This window comes from Hemicordylus capensis, chromosome 1 (genome assembly GCF_027244095.1).
Source record: "Hemicordylus capensis ecotype Gifberg chromosome 1, rHemCap1.1.pri, whole genome shotgun sequence".
Taxonomy (NCBI): Eukaryota; Metazoa; Chordata; class Lepidosauria; order Squamata; family Cordylidae; genus Hemicordylus; species Hemicordylus capensis.
This window is the reverse complement of record NC_069657.1, coordinates 435,383,759-435,404,228: the sequence shown is the minus strand read 5'-3', so window position 1 is coordinate 435,404,228 and position 20,470 is coordinate 435,383,759. Positions and strand designations below refer to the sequence as shown.

At 45.2% G+C, this 20,470-nt stretch overlaps 1 protein-coding gene across 1 annotated transcript in view; it reads right to left on the bottom strand.

Annotated features, from left to right (window-relative positions):
- Window positions 1-2,353: 2,353 nt before the first annotated feature.
- DHX57 (DExH-box helicase 57) overlaps window positions 2,354-20,470 on the bottom strand; it is a 60,998-nt gene continuing 42,881 nt past the window's right edge. Inside the window, exons 17-24 of the mRNA XM_053243098.1 lie at window positions 18,606-18,882; window positions 16,870-16,965; window positions 16,671-16,754; window positions 14,770-14,907; window positions 11,765-11,839; window positions 8,574-8,708; window positions 6,051-6,251; window positions 2,354-2,895 (exon numbers count right to left, since the gene is read on the bottom strand). Coding sequence (XP_053099073.1) covers window positions 2,752-2,895; window positions 6,051-6,251; window positions 8,574-8,708; window positions 11,765-11,839; window positions 14,770-14,907; window positions 16,671-16,754; window positions 16,870-16,965; window positions 18,606-18,882 — 1,150 coding nt within the window. The 3' untranslated portion in view covers window positions 2,354-2,751. The remainder of the gene's footprint in view (window positions 2,896-6,050; window positions 6,252-8,573; window positions 8,709-11,764; window positions 11,840-14,769; window positions 14,908-16,670; window positions 16,755-16,869; window positions 16,966-18,605; window positions 18,883-20,470) is intronic.

Here is a 20,470-nt window from a genome sequence, read left to right as displayed (position 1 = left end):
GTATTCGGTACCAACAGCAACCTGGCACCCTGGTCAGTAGTCACACCCGAGCAGCCATGAAACGTTGACTCAGTCGGCGTGGTATCAGTCGAATCCAAGAGGGCCAGCAAATCAGTTCTTGTCCTCGCACCCTCTGCTATCCCTCTCTCCGCAGCATCCTCTCCAAAATCAAGGTAGTCTTCTGTCCTGTACTCCTGCCGTGGAGTCATGGCAGGCGAGACCAGTGGGGTATGCGCTGGGGTGAGCTCCATTGCTTCCCAACGGTGCTGAAGGGTGCCGTGACTTGAGGCATCCCTCAACACCGAGCACGATGTCACAACGGGTATGTGTACCGAGGTCGGCGTCGACATCGAGCCCAACATCGACAGCAGCAGTTCCTGTGCTGGTGCCAATGAGTCTTGTGCAGACATCGAGAATGCCGCAGCATCCGGTTGTTGCGGAGCAGCCATCATTACCATCCCTGTCGACATCGGCAGACCTGTACTGTCTCTCGACACCGAGGCCCACAGCGTCGAAGCGGTCGACTCTGTGGAGTCCCAGTCCTCACAATCGGACTGGAGCGGCAATGGCGACGGAGTACGACTATGGACTCGAGTCTTCTTTTTACGTTTTCGGGGGGGGGGGGGGGAAGCTTCCTGTTCTTCTTCCGTCGACGACTTGAGTGTTCTTCGCTAATGCCGGTGGCGCTTTCCCCCCACGTCCTCTGGCTGCTTGAACTCCTTTTCCCCAGTGGCTTTCGACTGCCTGGCGGCAGAGTCCACTGCAGGAGCATTCGAGCCCGACTTCGTGGTCAATATCATGGTCGGTATCGAAGCCACCCCCGACATCGAGGTCGAGGGTCTCGGAGTCGGTGGGCGGAGTGCATCATCATAGAGTGCTGCCCGCAGTCTTAACGCCCGGTTTTTCAGAGTTTGCTTCGAAAACGATGAGCAAATTTTACAACTCGCCGGGTTATGCTGCTCCCCTAGGCACAGCAAGCAGGAATCATGCGTGTCCGTGGAGGGCAGCTTTGCCTTGCACTCGGAGCAGCGTTTAAAAGTTGTCTTGGGCTTATCCCTGGCCATGGCCTCAGCCATTTTCGCCTTGGGAACGATCTTTTTTTGCTTACTTTTTGAAGGGAAATCCATACACAGTCCAATACACAGTCCAATACACAGTCCAATATTCAAGATCCTTTCTGTGGTCCAATTCCAATCCTAGTCTTTATCCAAATATTATCTATCCGAGGAGCTAACAGTCCGAGGTGTTGATGCAACGGCAGTCAAACAGAAAGAAAGAGACACGCCCCAACTGCCAGAGATGACAGCACGGCCTCGTGCATGGCAGTTGAGGGCGGAGCGAGGAGCTAGCTAATCGGTCCGTGAGGTCACTGTGCAGGCGCAGAACCCAATGTTATGAATGCAACGGATCACTATCCAGATCTCCAAGTTCTCTCTCCTCGTCAGTCACTGACAGCTCAGATCCCATCAGCATATAATTGAAGTTGGGTTTTTTCATCCCAGTGTGCATCACTTTACTCTTACCAACACTGAACCACATTTGCCATTTTGTCGCCCACTCACCCAGTTTGGAGAGATCCTTTTGGAGCTCTTCACAATCCATTTTGGCTTTCACTACCCAAAAGAGTTCGGTATCATCTGCAAATTTGGCCACTTCACTGCTTACCCCTACTTCTAGATCATTTATGAATAAATTAAAAAGCTTCAGACCCAGTACAGATCTCTGGGGGACCCCACTTCTTACTTCTCTCCATTGTGAAAACTCTCAATTTATACCTACCCTCTGTTTCCTATCCTTCAACCAGTTAGCAATCCACACATGTACTTGTACCCTTAGCCCATGATTGCTATGTTTCCTCAAGAGTCTTGGATGAGGAACTTTGTTGAAAGCTTTCTGGAAGTCCAGGTATACTATGTCAACTGGATCACCTTTATCCACACACTTGTTTACACTCTCAAAGAACTCCACAAGGTTTGTGAGGCAAGATTTACCTTTGCAGAAGCCATGCTGGTTCTCTCCCAGCAGGGCCTGTTCTATGTGCTCTTCTCTGAACCAACCCTTTTGGAATAAATAAAGACTACTCTTGATTTTGGGAACAGATTAGAGCCCTCTATGTGTGCACACATTCCAGGTCATGGAAGTAGAGCTTAGACCCATTCTGGGAGAGAAGCAGGCATCTGGAAGAGTTCATTGACACCTTACACAGCAGCAGTCATTTGAACCATAGTTTTGCTTCAGATTCTTTCAAGAAAGCTTAAAATAGTGTTTTTCTGACCTTGCAGGATCCACTTTAGGCCAGCTTCTGGGGCAAAAATTTGCATCTTGTCTGAACCAGATCAGTGGTTCCTTTGCAGAAAGTCAAAAAGTTTTATTGGACAAAAATAGTGACAAAAGAGAACACATATGAGAATAATTAGAATTGATATTTTTGCAGCATTTGGGAGTTTCCTTTATCTAAATGAGAAACTGTATTCTCCTTGCTCCATAGAAGGGTGCTTCTAGGAAGAAAATATATAGGTTTTCCTTCAAATTTGCATGCTTTCCTGTGCAAACTAATGTATCAATTTCCACCATGATCCTAAAAACACTTATTTCTCTAGTCCCATTAACTCATTAGGGCTTTTGGGATTGCTTCTTAACTGCCTTTTGGTTATATCATCAACAGAACATCAGTGATGCTTTAGTCAATAGCCCCATTATTCTGTATCCAAGCAACTGTTGTTAGTGAGTCTGTAACAAAGTCTTCAGTGATTATTGTGTGGTCACAAGCTTGACAATCATGCTGATGATACGAGATCCTCGAGGGCAGGTGCATAAGTCCATGCTGGGGTTTTTCACTTTATCTTGGAGGAGCTGGTCAAGCTCACAGCGAAGTTCTTTCACTAGCTCTGCCACCTGCAAACAATCAAGGTTTTTACACTTTTATTTACACACACACACACACACACACACACACACACACACACACACACAACACATTAGTTGAGGTCTCTGTGCATTCACAAGTTAAATTTGTGAAGCTCCATCTCTTTCAAGAATTTTGGCTTGCTTTTACGAAGTATAAACTTCAAGTCTCTTTGGTTGAAGAAAGAGTCCCCAGCCTGAGGTAGGGATGTGCACAGAACTGGTTCTGCCAGTTCGAAGGTGGCAGGGGTGCCGCTTTAAGAGCAGGGGAGGGTGCACTTACCCCTCCCGCCACTTTCCCTCCACCAGCGTCCTTTGTTAAGAAAGCGGATCGGGGTGGCAGCGTACCTCCCTGCCGCCCCATTGGCTGGAAGTCCCCGACATGAGCACCGCGGCATCCAGCCAACAGAGGCAACGGGGAGGCAGGGAGGTACGCTGCTACCCCGGTCAGCTTTCTTAACAAAGGACGCCGGTGGGAAAGTGGCAGGAGGGGTAAGTGCACCCTCCCCTGCTCTTAAAGCGGCACCCTCGCCGCCTTCGAACCACCCCGCTGAGGTTTTGTGGACATCTCTAGCCTGAGGTTTACAGGAAGATCTGTATGCACAGTGAGGCTTTTAACTTTAAATATACAAACTATCTTGCTGGATCAGCACAAGGTCTTGCTAGTCCAGCTTTTTGTTTTCCATAGCAGCTGACTAGATGTTTCAGCTCACAAGCAAGATAATGAAGGGGGAGGGGGCATCTCATTTGTTCCTAACATCTTGAAATTAGTGGAAAACTGTCTCTGAACATGGCAGTTCCATGTAGGTATCATGGCTAACCATCTTTCCTTCCCTGAATAACGGTTCCCAATACTGCATTAAAAGTTGCTTCTAATCCCCGCCGTCCACCCTCTCTAAGTTTTTGAAGCAGTTTCTGCTAGTGCCCGACCCTCTACAAAAGTTATAAACCATGCTGAAAATTTGTGCTCTTAAATTAAGAGGCTCAGGATACCAGGAGACAAACAGGAAGTAGCCCAAAGGCACTGGGTTTGATTTGGTTTTGATTTAAATCTTATGCTTTCTGTGTCCAGGCTACACTTACACTGCTTATATCTTACTCATTTGACTGGAGTCTGTATTCATTTGTTCACAGCAACAAGCTTGCTATGCCATTTTATTTTAGGGGTGCTTCTGTGATGTGTGCCTTTCAACACACATAAACCTAAACCTTAGCCTTTCAGCCATTTCCTGTGTTTAGCCTGTTTGGAGGAGAAGCGCTGGCTGCAGTCCAGACAAAAAGGTCATTCCGGCAAGGCATTTTCCTAAAAAGCACTTTCCAGGTTCATTTGCAAGAACAGCAACAAGCCAGAGGAGATGCTCCTCTCTGATTACATTAGAGCATAGGCAGAGAGAAATGCAGAACAGACCCAAATAAGAGTTGAAAGGCGACAAAGACAAAAGACAAAAGAAATGAAAAGAAATGCAAGCCCTCTTCCTCCTCTGTATTTTGAGAAGCTCAAGGCTAAGAGAAACTTTCAACCTCATTACCCCTGCCAGCAGGCATTTGCCAGAGTGTGTGAGATGTTCCCCCTCCCATCTCTCTCTATTCAGGTGATTGCCCAGGGCCATTTTGTCTAAAGGAGCATAGAGGGGAGCCACCTGACATGATGTAATCAACAGCCAATAACTGTGCCTTATCAAGAACAGGGACTCTTGAAATAATCAGGAATTCCTCAAGGAGACCATCTACTAGTCTCCTCTCAGTTTCATTCACTGCCTCAGGGTATGTTTTGGCCTATTAAAAAACCCTTAAACATGGAATCACGCTTTTTGCCACACACTCCCAAGCCCGCACTCTGCCCGGGGTGCCCTTGAATTTGCACTTCATCAGACATTGTGCCCCGATGCTGCCCAGGTGCACCTAATGAGCTTGCTGGAGAGAAGGATGCCCCTGCTAGACTCAGTCAGGGAGCCAAGACAAACACTTGCTCTTTTCCCCTTTTCTCTCACCCTCAAGCCTCTATCTCCCTTCCTAGTACTGCAACCTGGTAATGTGCTTAACCACCCACTTTTTTCATTTGCTGTACCCCCATTATCCCTCAATAAAACAACTCTTTGTTTTCAAAGTCACGCCTCCATTCTCTTTCTTCCCCTTCCAGTGTGTCCACGCGATGGCCACAATCCTGCAGGACTTTTGAGTATTATCTATCTATCTAATCTATGTAATCTATCTAAAACATTTATACCCCGCCCCTCCAGTGCACTACTGCTCGGGGCGGCTCACAACAATAAGATAGACACAGATACAATAAAAGTAATAAAACTAACTAATTTTTTAAAAGTCAGATTAAAAAACCACAATTATTGGATTCAAATTACAGCTGAAAATTATAAAAAGCTAAAGAAGCAAGTATTTTCTTGCTGCTGATTGGTCTGCACCATTTGGTACTAATTCCCCCCTTCTTTTGAGCCAAACATAGCCCCAAATCGTACTAGCAGATACGTGTCCATGCAGACCTCTTAACTGGGGAGATCTAGATTCAAATCCCCTGAAGCTCACTGGGTGATCTTGGGCCAGTTATTGTTTCCCAGGCTAACATACAAGGTTGTTGTGAGGATAAAACAAGGAAACACATATTCTGCCCTGAGCTTCTCAGGGGAAAGACAAAATGGAATAAAATAAAATAAAATATGAAAGAGCAGGGAAGGCAAATCTGGCTTTCCCAGCTGCTGTTGAACTACAACTCCCTTCACCCTCAGCCTGGGTATGATGAGGATTGTAGTTCAACAACAGCTGGAGAGCCAGGTTTGATTACCCGTGATAGGGCCTCTCTTCATCCAGGCAGTTGGAACAGTTGACCCCAGCAACTGGTTCTCGGTAGCAATGATAGACAATGGTGGGGTGGGGGAAACAGTATTGCTGCCTGGCAACTATTTATGGCCCAACAGAGCACTTTAATTGCTGCCTGGAACTATGTTGCTTGATATTGCTGCCTGGCAACTATCTATGGCCCAATAGAGCACTTTAATTAAGGGTCATAACTTTGTTCCTACATGGCTGTACAAGGCTGAATGTATTTCCACTCCTTTTTCTATAACAAAAGTCATCACAGGCTCTGAGATACATGAAGCCTTAAATTTTTTAAAAGTTGCTCGTTTCCTTACCTGGTGTGAGGCTGCAACAAAGCGAATCCAGCCGTCATCAAGGGAAACAACAAACTCGCCCTTCTGAAGATGCACATTAATGCGGCCTCCTCCAAACAAGATGAGTGGGTACACAGACACCATGCTGCAGTCTCGAATGAACACTCGGCTGGTCTTTATCTTCTCATGATATACCAAGTAGGGGCTATCAAAGTGCCTCGTCTGAAACATTGAATCCCAGATAATTTTAGAGAGACGTTAAATTATCTGGGTCTATATATCTCACTTCAGTTATACAAGATATGCCAATTTTACAGGTGAACAGAAGTACTGAGCCCACAGAGCATAGCCAGGCCGGAGGGTTTGTGTGAAATCAGAAGCCTCTCAAGAAGTTCTTCATGGATGTAAGGAATAGTATAGAAGAGAAAGCTACTGTGCCTCTATGCAAATACAGATATCCAACTGATTATAATGGATTTACAGATTTGTTAACTCCATTAAACCACAATATGGATTGCCGACTGGTCTGTATGCATATTTTCCATTAAGAAGCTTGTTTGCATGCGTTAATGAGTATAGAATTAGTTTTTACTGACTAAACTTCATGAAAATTCTCGCTTAAGGGTAGGCTGTAGTGGCCAGCAACCTCTCACTAAGGAAATTTCAATGTTCAGAAGAGTTCGGCAGGGCTTTATTTTGGCTCATCAACTCACTTGTTTTTCATCTGGATAATTCAGACCACATCCAACAAAATAGGCAGATAAGCCTCTTGCCATACTTCTTTATGTGGATGAGGCTGCCATTCTTTCCCAAACCCTGATGGGCCTAAGAAAAGCCTTGCGCTCACTTGCCTGCTATTGTGATGAGCAAGCCTTAGAAATAAATCACACTAAAACTAAGATAATGGTGTTCATGAAGAGAGCAAAGGCACAGAATTGGTCATTAAATGGGCCCAGTTTAGAACAAGTTAAACACTTTAATTATCTTGGTGTAATTTTTTAAGCCTCAGGCAGGAGGTTTAGCCATAGAGGGTATGTTTCACTGAACACATAAAAAAGACTGCATTAGCAATCCAAACTTTCTATCGTTTTAGGGAAGCTCAGTTTGTTCCCGCTGCAATAAAACTTCTCTCAGCTAAGGCCCAAGCACATCTCTTGTACAGAGCTCAACATGGTATGCATTTCAAATTTTTCGGTAGCATCTGTGCAGTCTGAGTTGTTGAGAAGCATTTTCCAAGTACTCCGGAGTGTGTTTAGCGGAGTTCTTTGTCGTCTGGAAGTGGGATTATTAAAGTGGAGGCCAGAGCAGGGAACAATATTTTTGAATTCTGGCTAAAGTTGGTTTTCCATCCCACAGGATTAGCTTCATCTGAGTTAAATGGCCCTTACTCCTCAAGATGAACAAGGGAGCTTGAGGAGAAGTTGCACCATTATGGTTTTTCTCCTTCCACACCAATATCTCTGGGGTACAATGTTTCTTCTTGGGCGTGTGGCCGTTAATAGTGGCAGTGGGGGGGGGGCACAGAGAGCCTGGAGCTCTACTAGAGAGTGGGAAGCCCGCTTTACCTCCTCCCCTCGGCACTAAAATATGCCTGTTAGCTCTCCATGGGCATATGTGGAGAGAGGGGAAGGGAGGGAGAAGATTCAGAAAGTTCTTTTTTGTTTGTTTTAGAGCAGCAGTGAGAAACGAGGTAGTAGGAGAGAAGACTGACTAGAGATAGTTAGGGAGTGAATAGAGACAAGATAAAAATCTCAGAAGTGAAGATTAAAGGAGTTAGCCTATGCTGATCTGCCTAGGAGTGCAGCAAGACTTAAAAAAGAACTGGGCAGGGTTATCTGTCCTGGGCTCTTAAGGCTTGTAACACTTTTTAATTAGTCCTGCCTGGGAGCACGTGGGAAGGATAACCCAGTCAGAGATGTCCTCGGCTCCAGGCAGCAGAGAAGACCTAGGATAACTCTTAGACAATGAATACACGATATGGAGCATCAAACCAGTCAGGGCTCCATCCCTGCTAGTTACCCTTCTTGGGTAACCAAGTTTCCTGTCTTAACCCTGCCAGATATTTAAACTCCATCACAGTGTCAAAATATTGCAGAGCTTTGACATTAGCCTGCTGCAACACTTTATAAAATGCAGTTTTGGAAGGGAGATATCAAAAAATCCCTTATAAAGAATGCTTTTGCCATTGAAACCATGGCTCACGTATTCTTCTATTGTCAATTTTATCGAGACCTGCGAGTAAACATAAAACACCTTTTAGAAGCTGCCATCTTGTACTGAACTCTTATATCTTAATGACCTTTTTAGCTGATCAGAATGATATAATCTCTTCCAATGTGGCTATGAGGTGTTTTTTTTTTTTAATAGCCAGCAAAATTCGCGAGGAGCTCATTATGAACTAATTTGATTTAAATTAGTCTTTTTGCTGCTAGATATTTTTATTTATCTTGTTGGGCACGTATTTCTTTTTCTTTACTGGTCAGTGACTGAAATAAAGATATTGAATTGGCTGGGTATACTGTGGATGGGTGAGAGGGAGATCACCTGGTAGTTTACAGAGGATGGATGGATGTGAACATAGCCCTCGTTTTTTGTAAGGAACTTCAGCTCCCCAGGTTTTGGTTTCATTTTCACAGCTCCAGTACTGGTCTTCTGATACTTCCCTTCTGGTATTTTCACCTAACATGTTAAAAAACAGAACATGTTAATAGAAGAGCTCCTGCTCAGTGTCACTGTCAATGGGGCTTCATAGGTTAGAGGCGGCGTTCTTAGTGGATTGTGCCTTTTGCTCCCTACTTTCAAAATAACACATGCATGGCACAGACAGGGTTAGCAAAACAAAACACTGGAGACATTCTAGTATCTAAACTTAATCATTTAGAATGTCTAAACCAGTGATCTTCACCATTTTTCAAGAGGGGAACACTTTAGCAAAAAACCTTCAATGTGAGAGCCACTTCCCACTGTGCTGACCTCCGCACAGTACTGCACTTTTCTCAGTGCTGGGAGGGAGGGCCCTTTAGAGAGATTGAGCCTTTTCTTAAGACAGGGTTTCTTAACCTTGGGTCCCCAGATGTTGTTGGAATACAACTCACTCCCATCATCCCCAGCTAGGGCCTTTGTGGCTGGGGATCATGGGAGCTGTAGTCCAACATCTAGGGATCCAAGGTTAAGACACCCAGTCTTAAGGGCTCTAGGAGGAAAGCACTGGGAAGGGCTGCACTTTCTAGTACTCTGTGCACGCCTTCCAAGATGGTGCAGGGGCTCAAGGGTGTTCTATTTCCCTTAAGGAAGCACCTCACACACCAGTGCTGGGCAAAGCGCAGTGAGAATGTTCATCTGCACATGGTGCCACACAGGGGCGTATCTAGGGTAGGGCAGGCAGGGCATGTGCCCTGGGTGCCACTTGAAGGGGGGTGCCATTTTTTTTAAAAAAAAAAATTTTTAAGGCTGCTGAAAATAAAATGGCCACCGTGCATGCTCAAATGGCCTCTGTGAGGCCCTAGGCCATGCCAGGCCTCGCAGAGGCCATTTGAGCATGCATAATGGCCATTTTGTTTTCAGCGGCCATTTAAAAAAAATATTTTACAATAATGAACACTGCACATGCTCAAATGGTCCCTGTGAAGCCCTAGAGGCCAGAAGGGGGAGGGGGAACCTTTGCAGACCCCCCACATATGGCCTTTAGGAAGCCCCACGAAGGGGCTACAGGTAAATATTTTTTAAAAATAATATAATATAAGTCACTGTACACGTATTTAGTTTGGCACTATGTACAGAGAATCAGGGCTTGTGAATACTGAGCTGAAGATTATGAGCTAGGATTGTATTCATTTGCTCTTACTTTGCTTCTTGTGATAAGTGAGTTAAATATGATGTCTTAATAATATGGCTTTTAATGGTGAGTTTGAATCAGTGTGAAATCCTTAGTATTAAGGCCCACTGGGAGTTTCTTGCTCTCTTTCTCTCATTTTAACTGTCTTTCTGAAATATTAGAATATATTCCAAGCAGTGACACAGTTTACTCTGCATATCCTTTGATTATTTCCAGAGTATCTGGGAAAAGTCAAATTCTCCATTTATTTTTAAAACTTATGTAATAGTGATGCTACAATGCATAGTAGAGAATTAGACAGACACTTCTGTCTAGTTTTCCAAGCACACCTCCACATAGTATTTGGGTATTCCATGAGCCCAAGCATACTGTTTTCCAGCATTTTTTAACGTCCACTACTAAATAGTTTTTGAAATATTAAAAGATTAGCGAGCTTGACTTGTATTTTTGGGCTGATATTATGATAAAGTTATCTGAAAGATGGGTGTCAGATGTTTGGACAGGGGGCGCAATTTCAGTGCTTGCCGTAGGCGCTATTTTCCCTAGATATGCCTCTGGTGCCAGGGGGGCTGTGCAGAGCATTCAGCTCTGTCCACAGGTTCACACAGGCCCAATTAAAAAAAATTTAATCAGGGATCTGCACTTAGGGTTCATCAGGGCCCGCCTTACAATTTATTTATTATTTTATTTATTCATTCGATTTCTGTACCGCCCTTCCAAAAATGGTCAGAGCAGTTTATATTAAAACAAAACAATTAAAATCAATTAGCAGTTAAAAACAGAGATTATAAAATACCATAAAACAATTAAAACATTCAGCACAGCTTAAAAATCCTGGAAAACCAGGTTACAGCAGCAGAGGCACACTAACCCTGAGAGCTTGAGGACCCGGTCCGGTCCTCCAAGGTCTAGGGGAGCCTCCAAATAGCTGGGGCTGGGGGACTCCGGCAGCCACCCTGTGCCCACCCTGCCCAAGCTCCGCTTTAAAAACAAAAACACTCTTACCGTGGCCAAGGGGTGGCTGCAGGGGGTGGGGCGGAGCAGTCCTCCCTTCTCCCCTCTCCCCTGGCGGTGGTGGGGTGGGAGCAGGAGTGACACTGCGCCTGACACACGATCAAACCAACAAGGTTAACAGAGCGCTCGCTCGGTTAACTTCGTTTAGGTATAGGGGTTTTTAGGCGGGCTAGCCACCAGAGAAGCACCAGGCTTGCCTGCGAGCCTGGCGGTTCTCACGTTTGCTCAAAACCGGGTTGGGCTCCCATAGCTCGGTTTTGAGCAATCGTGTGAATAGCTTCACTATTTGACAAGGAAAAAACGTCTTCAACTGGTGACAATGAGAACCTTCCCCTTTAGCAAATAATGTGCAGGGTGGTGGTGGTGCTGATCTTGATCAAGACCCAAGCAAGGGGTAGAGTTTATAAATACAACTAAATACAACTTTTAGGACATTATCAACTAAAAGCCTGATAAAATAGGTGGGTTTTCAAATGTTGCTTAAAAACAGCCAGAGATGGGGAGGCTCTGATTTTGTTTGGAAGCATGTTCCAAAGCACTGGGACAACTCTAGAGAAAGCCTGGTTTTGGGTAGCCTCCAAACAAGCTGGTGATAACCACAACCAGACCTTCCCCTTCTCCATTAAAGCTCTCTTATCCCACCACAGTCCTTATCAACAGGAGCTCTAATCCAGCACCCATTTAACATCTTAAAAAATAAGCACGTGCTTAATGTTAGTTTGACCCTAACCTGCAAGCTACACACATCAGAGGTCAGCAGCTAAGCTGACCTGGAGAAAACTCTGGATTTGGCAACTAGATCAACAGGTGTCACACACACACACACACACACACACACACACACACACACACACACACACACACCCCTCTCTCCCTACACTCTTACCTGAACTACATTGGGATACAGAGCAGCACACAGCATTGCTGATATCAACTTGACATTCTCTGCATTCGCATTTGCCTGAAATATAAACAAAATGCAACTGTCAGGGTGTGTCTGTGGCCACTTGCACAGACGTTTGCATGGAATTTGGCATCATGTGACAACTGGCACACAGAATCCCAGCTGTCATGTTATTTGTAAAGGCCGTTGTTAGCCCTTGTGGATATGGATATGTTTAAAATCACAAGGCTATGTATTTATTTCTTTTATTCACTAAATTTATATACCACCTTTCTGCCAGGGCATTTCACACAGTTTATAACTTTAAAATGCAATGTATTTATTATCTTTCGATCCCGCTTTCCAGTCCTGACATGCTCCCAAAGTGGCTTAAATTTAAATGAACGTTAAAAGGCACAGTATTTAGGCAGAGGTCTTTATGGGAGTCCAGCTGCAGATGAACTCAGTGGCTGACCAGTGATAAAAATGTCAAATGAAAAAGAAGCTTTTGCTCGGCAAAGTCTTCTGGTCCTTAATGGTTGGGAATGTAGGCCAAGCTTCCAGATTCCTCCTTCCCAAGGGAGGTGGCAGGAGGAGCTGCAGATGGAATTGGGATCTGGTTGGGGTTATAAAGCCACAGCCAACACCAAGTTACAAAAAGGTAAAAACAGGAGTTGCCTCAGGCCAGTGCTAGTCCTTTCAGGAGCTGAAGGTATGAGCTCCTTGGCCTGGGCTCTTTGACCCTGCCTTCCCCTCAGGCACACAGATCTTAAGTATGTGCCGGGAAGGTGGATTATCCCAACAGTTCTCTCAGGCCAGTGCTGGTCCCTTCAGGAGCAGGAGCCAGTATGAGCACTCTGATCTGGGCTCTCTTTCTCTAAGGAGCATGTATGGAAGCATGTTTCCACAAGGAAATGTTCCTGCCTCCTCCTCCCCACAGTGGCCCCTGTGCCCCTGCACCAAGTCTCTCCAGAGGGTTGAGACCCCCTCAGGGTCAAGGGTTAGGGTTAGGGATTTCCCTTCCCCCTCTTCATTGCCTGTTTCTTTCTGTGACGGCCCCTGTCTATCGTTTTGGCCCCAACAAGACAGCAGTGCACAGTCACTTGAAGATGGTGAGTCACTGCAGGATTGGGGGCAACTCACACGAGATCTTGGCCTGAGTTCCCGTGAGACTTGTCCCACCTGCCAAGGGTTATATAAACCAGAGCTGGCCAGTGATCAGGGGCTAGGCCAGGAGAAGAGCTGCCAGGGGAAGGAGTTCTGTAGCTCCCTTGGAGAGCTGGAGGCAGCAGCTCCCCAGGGCAGTAGGTGAAAGGAACTGATTGTCAGACAGTGGAATAGTGCTCCCCCAGTGGCCATAACTCTGAGGCTGTCTGAAACCCTCTATACAGGAGGAGGTGGAACCTTACAGCGGGATGGGGCACAGAGGGCTTCAGAGGAAGGAGGGATTTTCAGAAATCAGGTGAAGGACCTGCCCGAAGCAATATTGTTGTTTGTAAATGCTTGCTTTACCCATATTTTTGTTTTGTCATCATCTGCTTTAAATATTATAACCAAGGTGGGGTATAAATACTAGAAATAAATAAAATAACTAAGTTCCAATCGAATGGGACATGGCAGTACACAACTTTAAAAAAACACCACCACCCAAAGAACATCCTCAATTGGAAACAAAATTGTATATGTGTAAATATAACAACATTGTGATATAACCACACTGTGTATATATAAGGCATACATTTTATCTGTAATCGAATCTGCTTTATCAGGTCCTCAGTTGGGCCAAACAAGGACAGATTCCACAACATGAAAAGATACCAACATTTTCCAGTCAGGTAGAAAGAAAGTGAATGTTTTACAAGTATGAAGTCCTCAAATAAGATCCCCCAAATCAGTGGGCAAAACACCTTGAAACACTCTAGCTGGCTTTAGGTTCTCTTAGATCCCAACAAGAAGGGGAGAGTAGAAAGAGTCAGCTGGGGGAGAAGGCAAGAAGAGTATGAGTGCAGTCAGTCTTGGGTGTTTTGGACAGGGGTGCAGCTAGGTAATTTCAGACTCCGGACGTTCTCAAAGCAGTTTACATAGAAAAATAATTAATAAATAGATAGATAAATAAGATGAAAATGAGGAGGGGGTTGTCTGATCAACTAAACCAGGGATTCTCAACGTTGGGTCCCCAGATGTTATTGGACCTCAACTCCCATAATCTCCAGCTTCAGTGGCCTTTGGCTGGGGATTATGAGAGTTGAAGTCCAATAACATCTGGGGACCCAACGTTGAGAATCCCTGAACTAAACTCAAAGTTGAGGCTTCATGTGAATCTTCCATCGTGTTCACAACGACTACCCTGCCCTGGATGCATGCCCTAACCTGTATCTTGCAGGCTACAGCCACAGATATAAGAAATCTCTGCAGCAGGCTTTCAGGAGCTCAGCCCTTCAAGACATTAAAAGGGAGCCCAGGAGTTGTAGTTCAGATCGGCGGCAGGGCGAGGGCCTGGCCTGGCCTGGCCTGGCACTCTCACCTGTGGCTCTCCTGGTGAGCTGCTGCCGACTGACTTTCAGCCTGAACAGATTCTCTGGCAAGAAATATTGGTTCTGTGGCTCGGGGTGAGAACTTTTTCAAGCACTCTTGGCACTTCTCCAAAGACAAGCTGGGGGCTCCCCTACACACTAGAGATGGGACGGAGGGCTATTGGGACTCTGGACTTGTGCCCAAAAGTCCAACCTTATTGGCACCAGTGGTTTTGGACCACAAATTCTATTATCCCTGGCCACAATGGTCAGAGGCCAGGGATGATGGGTGTTGTAGTCCAAAAGCAACAAGTTACCCAAGACCGAATGTAATTACTTGTACTTCTAATTGGACAGATGAGGCAAATGGGACAGAATGAGCTAAAGTCTTCTAAGGGAGTAATAACCTCTGCCCCAGACCCACCGAACTAATAACTGGTGCAAAAGTTAATGAATGAAAAAGGACAACTTGCTTTCCATCACCACCCCAGTTACCTCTTCTCCTGTAGCATCCAGAACACCATCACCTCTTTGAGACCACTTCCTCTCGATATCCCTGGCTCTCAGTCCCTCCTTCACAAATCCAATATCAGACAGCAGTTCAGTGAACTGCCTTTTTAAACTGGCCATTTCCTACAAGGAAGAGGGAAGGCAGAAAGAAATGTTTAAAATAGCTTTTTAAAAGTAGATTTGTGCATTGCATCCAGTGAAGACCTCCTTTCATTCCCATTCTTCATACAGCAGTGGGTCGGTCATAGAAGGATTGGGCCACATCTGGTCTAAGGATGTCTTCATTATGGTTACTGCCATTGCTTCACAGTTGGGGAAGAGAGGGAGGGCTACATGTCTGGAGAAATGTGTGGAATAGTTTGGGTGGAGAAACAAGGATAAACATGTGCAACAGGTCTGAAGAAATCATTCACATGGCTATTGGGAACAGTTGCTCCACCCTCTTTCTTCCTACATCTTTCAGCCAGGGTGGTCTAATTCTGTGCCTGGCAATCATAGGCACTAATAGAGATAATGGCGTAGTTCCAGCACCTTGGACAGCCTAGATCTGTTTATTTCTAAATACGTATATTTTACCTTTCAGCTTAGTAAGGTAAAATCAAATAATAACTAATCAGATTATAAAATCCTTATACATAAAACAGACAGAAGCAGAAGAATACTGCATTCTTTAAACACTTGAGAGAGTAAAATTGTCTTAACTGGGTATCTAAAAGTCAGAGCTATATGAATGCCTCTGTGGAAATATTCCACAAAAAGGGTGCCATCACAGAGAAGGCCCTTCCTCCATTCACCACAGACTTACCCTCTAAATGTGGGGGCACCTGGAGCAGAGTTTCTGAAGACTATCTCAGATAACAGGCAGGTTCATATGGGAACAGCTGGTTTTTCAGGGGTTCCTAGTCCTACGCTTATATATAATCTATAGTACTGTGGATAAAAAAATCTCTGGTAGACATCCAGACCAACACAGTATGGACACACCAGGACAATGCATCCATACTGCAGAGTTTCCTCACTACCTCTGCATCTGTATGAGCAGGAGCTATTTTGAACAGTCTTCTCTGCCTCCCAGAAGTGTCCTGTGCCTTCCAAAATTATGTACCTGAAGATCACGCAGTCCTCAGGGACATATTTTCAGAAGGTAAAGGGCACTTATGGAGGCAGAGAAGATAACGCAAAACCACTCCTTCCCTGCATGCACAGGCGGAGTAGTGGGAAAGCCTCCCAGCTGCAGGAATGCAGTTCATAAGAACAGCCCAGCTGAATCAGGCCCAAGACTCATCTAGTCCAGCATCCTGTTTCACGCTGTAGCCCACCAGATGCCACTGGGAAGCCCACAGGCAGGAGCTGAGGTCATGCCCTCTTTCCTGCTGTGACTCCCCTGCAATTGGTATCCTTGGTGTCCTTGCTGCATTAGTCAGGATGTCAGCCACTGCCCCTTAATACTGCCTTCCCTCCAAAGATTCTCCCCCATTTCCTCGAAGGAGCTGCAGCTGTATTCAAACCCTTCACCTAGATCTCCCCCCACCCCCCTCAATCTTATCCTATGCCCAGTTTCTCCATCTTGCATCACTTGCTCACTCAAGGCTGACAACAGATATGTTCTACTTCTTGCCCAGGGACAGCATAGTTTAGCTGATCTTCTAGTAATGAGGTGGAAGAAAATTGGATAAGACCCCAGCAGTCATAAATGGTCCAAAATATGTTTTGCGAATACACCCTTTCCTAAAAAATGAAAGGTCAAACCTATAACACATTTTGCTATATAGAAGAGAAACGGTGTTGGCAGAACAGAAAAAGGAAAGTAGGACTAAACCATTTGACAAGAAGGTCAAGATGCTTTTTTAATCCACTCCACAGTTGGGATATAAGTGTCAACTTGCCTGAAGAACACTTTCTGATAAGAAATTTTGCCTGCAAAAGTTGTAACTTGCTTGAAAGCTTTCTTTGGAAGAGAGGCGCCATCCCTAAAGAATGGAAATGTAAAATGTTACTCTGCTATTTAAATTCCATATAGATGAATGCTGTTTATGACAAAAACCGCTTTGGAACTGAATCTGATGGCAGGTTTCTGTTCCTCACCTTATATGCTTGAAGGAGAGCCAGATAATCACTATTTCCTATTGAAAATTCCAACTTTTTCTTGAATGCCTCCTCTCTTTTGTCCCAGGGAGAAACCTTTAAAATTAGACACACCATTATCCAGCAGGCTTCTTAACATTAAAATTGTCTATCAGAGTTCAGATCTACACAGTGAGTTCTGCAGTGGATATACAAGAATTATGTGAATTACACTCTGCAAAAATGCAGGGACACAAACAGGTATGGAATTTGCAATGGTAATTTGGAATTGGAACTGCTTTCCATATGTACGTATTATCATATTTGAATTCTATCCTTCCTCCACAAAACTCAGTACACGTATTCTTATGAGGTGAGATTAGGCTGAGAGACAGCCGCTCGTCCAAGGCTTCCTAGCCAAGTAAAAATCTGGACTCAGATCATCGTGATCCAAGTTCAACTACACTGATTTTCATGTCTGAAAGCACTGAAGATTTGTTAAGGGTGTAATGCGCACTCAGCCTATAGACTTCCTTGCTCCAATGAGGTTGTAGTGGCCTCTAGCATAGATTAAAAAGAAAAAGAAGTATATCTATAATGACCCAGTGTTGAGGTGGGGTGGGGTGACAAAGGAAAGCTATTCCATAATGCCCTAACTGTAAGCCTCCTAAGAACATCCAGCAGGAAAGAGACTGCTGAACTAGATGGAACTTCAGGGCTGGATATAGGAAGGCCATTCTTATTTTCTTAGAGGTGGAAACATTTCAGGAGAATTGACAGGTGGGCCCCTGCTCTTTTAGGTGGGCCCTGGAGGTTGATACTAGGCCTTTGCAAACACTTGGCTTTGACACCAAAACATGTGCACATCACCCCTGGCCCTGTACCGAGGTGGCTGCTTCCACAACTTACTTCCATGCAGAGTGGTCCTGTGCACAGTACCAGAGAGGGCCCTTACAGGGAAGCAGAGCCACAGGAAGGCATGTGGGGGTGGGTGGGACTGGGAAAGGTTGTCCATCCCAGCCAAACCTTTGCATAGGCCTAGGAGACATTAGGCTTGTTCACACAATCAGGATTCGGGTAGGAGGTTCGTCCTACCCAACAGCTGTACCCAGTTGCTGACTGAGGTAGGACAAAAATGGCTCCTACCCAGATGCTGCTTCCCACACGATCACGGCCTCCTGTTCAGTCCTTTGTTTTAATTTGCAGGCAGTTGGCAAATGAGAGCATGCTCAGCTCCCAATTTAAGATAGGAGGCTCCTCCTGCCCTAATCCTGGTTGGGTGAACAAGCCGACTGTATTTTCAGAGAGTAATTTGAGAGGAAGATGGCTACTTGTGGTATTTATATTCATCCCATTTTTGCCTCTGGTAAATAAATGTTGCCGGGTTTTAGTTCATTTGTTTTTTTTAAGCCTGCAAAACCTGTTTGACCAGAGGTGACAATGGGGTAAAATAAAATGTATATACACCATGGAAACCAAAACTTTTCTCGTCGAACCACTCTTAAAAATGCTCTCCAGCCTTTGTTCTTTTAGTGGGTCTCCTTAATAAAAAGTTTAGGAACCATTCCTATACACCAGGGTTTCCCAACCAGTGGTACTCCAGATGTTGCTAAATTACCACTCTCATCATCCTCGGCTACAATTTATTGTAGCTGGGGACGAGGGGAGTTGTAGTTCAGCAACATCTGGAGTACCACTGGTTGGGAAACCCTGCTATACATATATGCACACAGCTTAGAGCAAAATACTGTACTTACAAAGGGTGACTTATAGGCTCTGCTTGCTGCTATAGTTAGCGCAGGATCCAGACAACGAAAGATGGTGCCGAACAGCATTAGCTTCCCAATCCTCACGTCCACAGGCAAGGAAGCCAAATGATAACCCAAGGGGGTGAGATCTTCATCCAAAGTTAAGGCTCCTACATCCTGCAATCGTGACTTTGATGCACGGAGAGAGTCCGTTGTTGGTGGCTCAATCAATCGTGATAAGACTGACAGGAGGCTTTGCGTGGAGAACATTTCCAAGACTTTAATTCTGAAAGAACAGTGGGGGAGAGGGGCAATAGATTTGTCTGAGCAAAACATGACACCTGTCAAAGTGACAGTTCTCCACTGAGAACTTCCTGTCATTGCCTATGGAACATAGGAACATAGGAAACTGGCATATACTGAGTCAGACCATTGGTCTATCTAGCTCAGTATTGTCTTCACAGACTGGCAGCGGCTTCTCCAAGGTTGCAGGCAGGAATCTCTCTCAGCCCTATCTTGGAGAAGACAGGGAGGGAACTTGAAACCTTCTGCTCTTCCCAGAGTGGCTTCATCCCCTGAGGGGAATATCTTGCAGTGCTCACACATCAAGTCTCCCATTCATATGCAACCAGAGCAGGCCTTGCTTAGCTATGGGGACAAGTCATGCTTGCTACCACAAGACCAGCTCTCCTCTCTCTATGGAGAGAGCATGTCATGACCTGAATCCAAGGAGCACTTGAAGTCAATGTTTAATCCTAAAATATAAAAGATGAACTTTTGCTTGCGGATTAATTCACATCATGATTATCTTAACTTTTTTTTTTTAAGCCAATAGCCTGTCCAAACATACCAATAAAAGGCAGGATAACTTTGTTTAAGCCAGATACAAGGTCACTGATTTCAATGTCCCTGTGTAAACTGCCATCTATGGGTAATTTCTAACAGCCGTGGGCCCAGTAAATTCTTACATGCAATAGCAGCTTCCAGAGGCGTAGCTGTATTAGTCCAGCAACAAAAACCACAAAGAGTCTTATGGCACCTTAAAGACGAATATAGTGGTTGTATCATAATCTTTTGTGGAATAGAGCCTACTTCATCAGATGCATGAAGTGTTATCTTCAGGTGGTAGAGAGGGGTGCATGTATATACAGAGAATTTTACATTTCCTTTATTTAGGGGTGATGCCCACCTTCCAATGAAAGCTTTCAAGCAAGCCAGAACTTTTTCGGACAAAGCTTCTTATCAGAAGGTGCATAGAAAAGGGGGTGGGGGACCCAAAATGCTTCGTTTTGGGGATATGGGTCCTAGTCTGTTAAAGTTTACTAGCTGACCTGGCGCAGAGCATCTGCGCCTCTAGTTCTCCGTCTCCCTCCCCCATCCCTTCAGCTGTTCTTGCCTCCTTCCTTCAGCCCCAGTTGGTTCTCCCCCAATGCTTCCTCTCCCTGCTGGCTGGCCAGCCTGGCCACTGCTTTCTCTCCCCGCCCATGGCCAGGCCAACTGCTGCTTCCTCTTGTTGTCTGCTGGCCGGCCTGGCCACCACTTTCTCTCGTCACCCAGCAGCTGGCCTGGCCACCACTTTCTCTTGCTGACCGCTTGCCTTCCTCTCCCACAAAATCTCACGAGAGCTGCCACGCATGGGATTAGTGACGGGCATGCCTTAGAGAAACAGATAGATAGATAATACAATATATGTGTTAGTTTTTAAAGTTCCAGGAGATATGTTGTTGTTTTTGTTATATTGGATAGAGTGTAGGAAGCAAGCCTCAAGAATGCATTCACAGCACAATGGAAGCCAGTTGTGAGACGGGCATCTGTGCTTCTCTCAGAAGGAGTCGAAGGACTGGGTAAGTTGGGCAAACAACTTTCACATATAT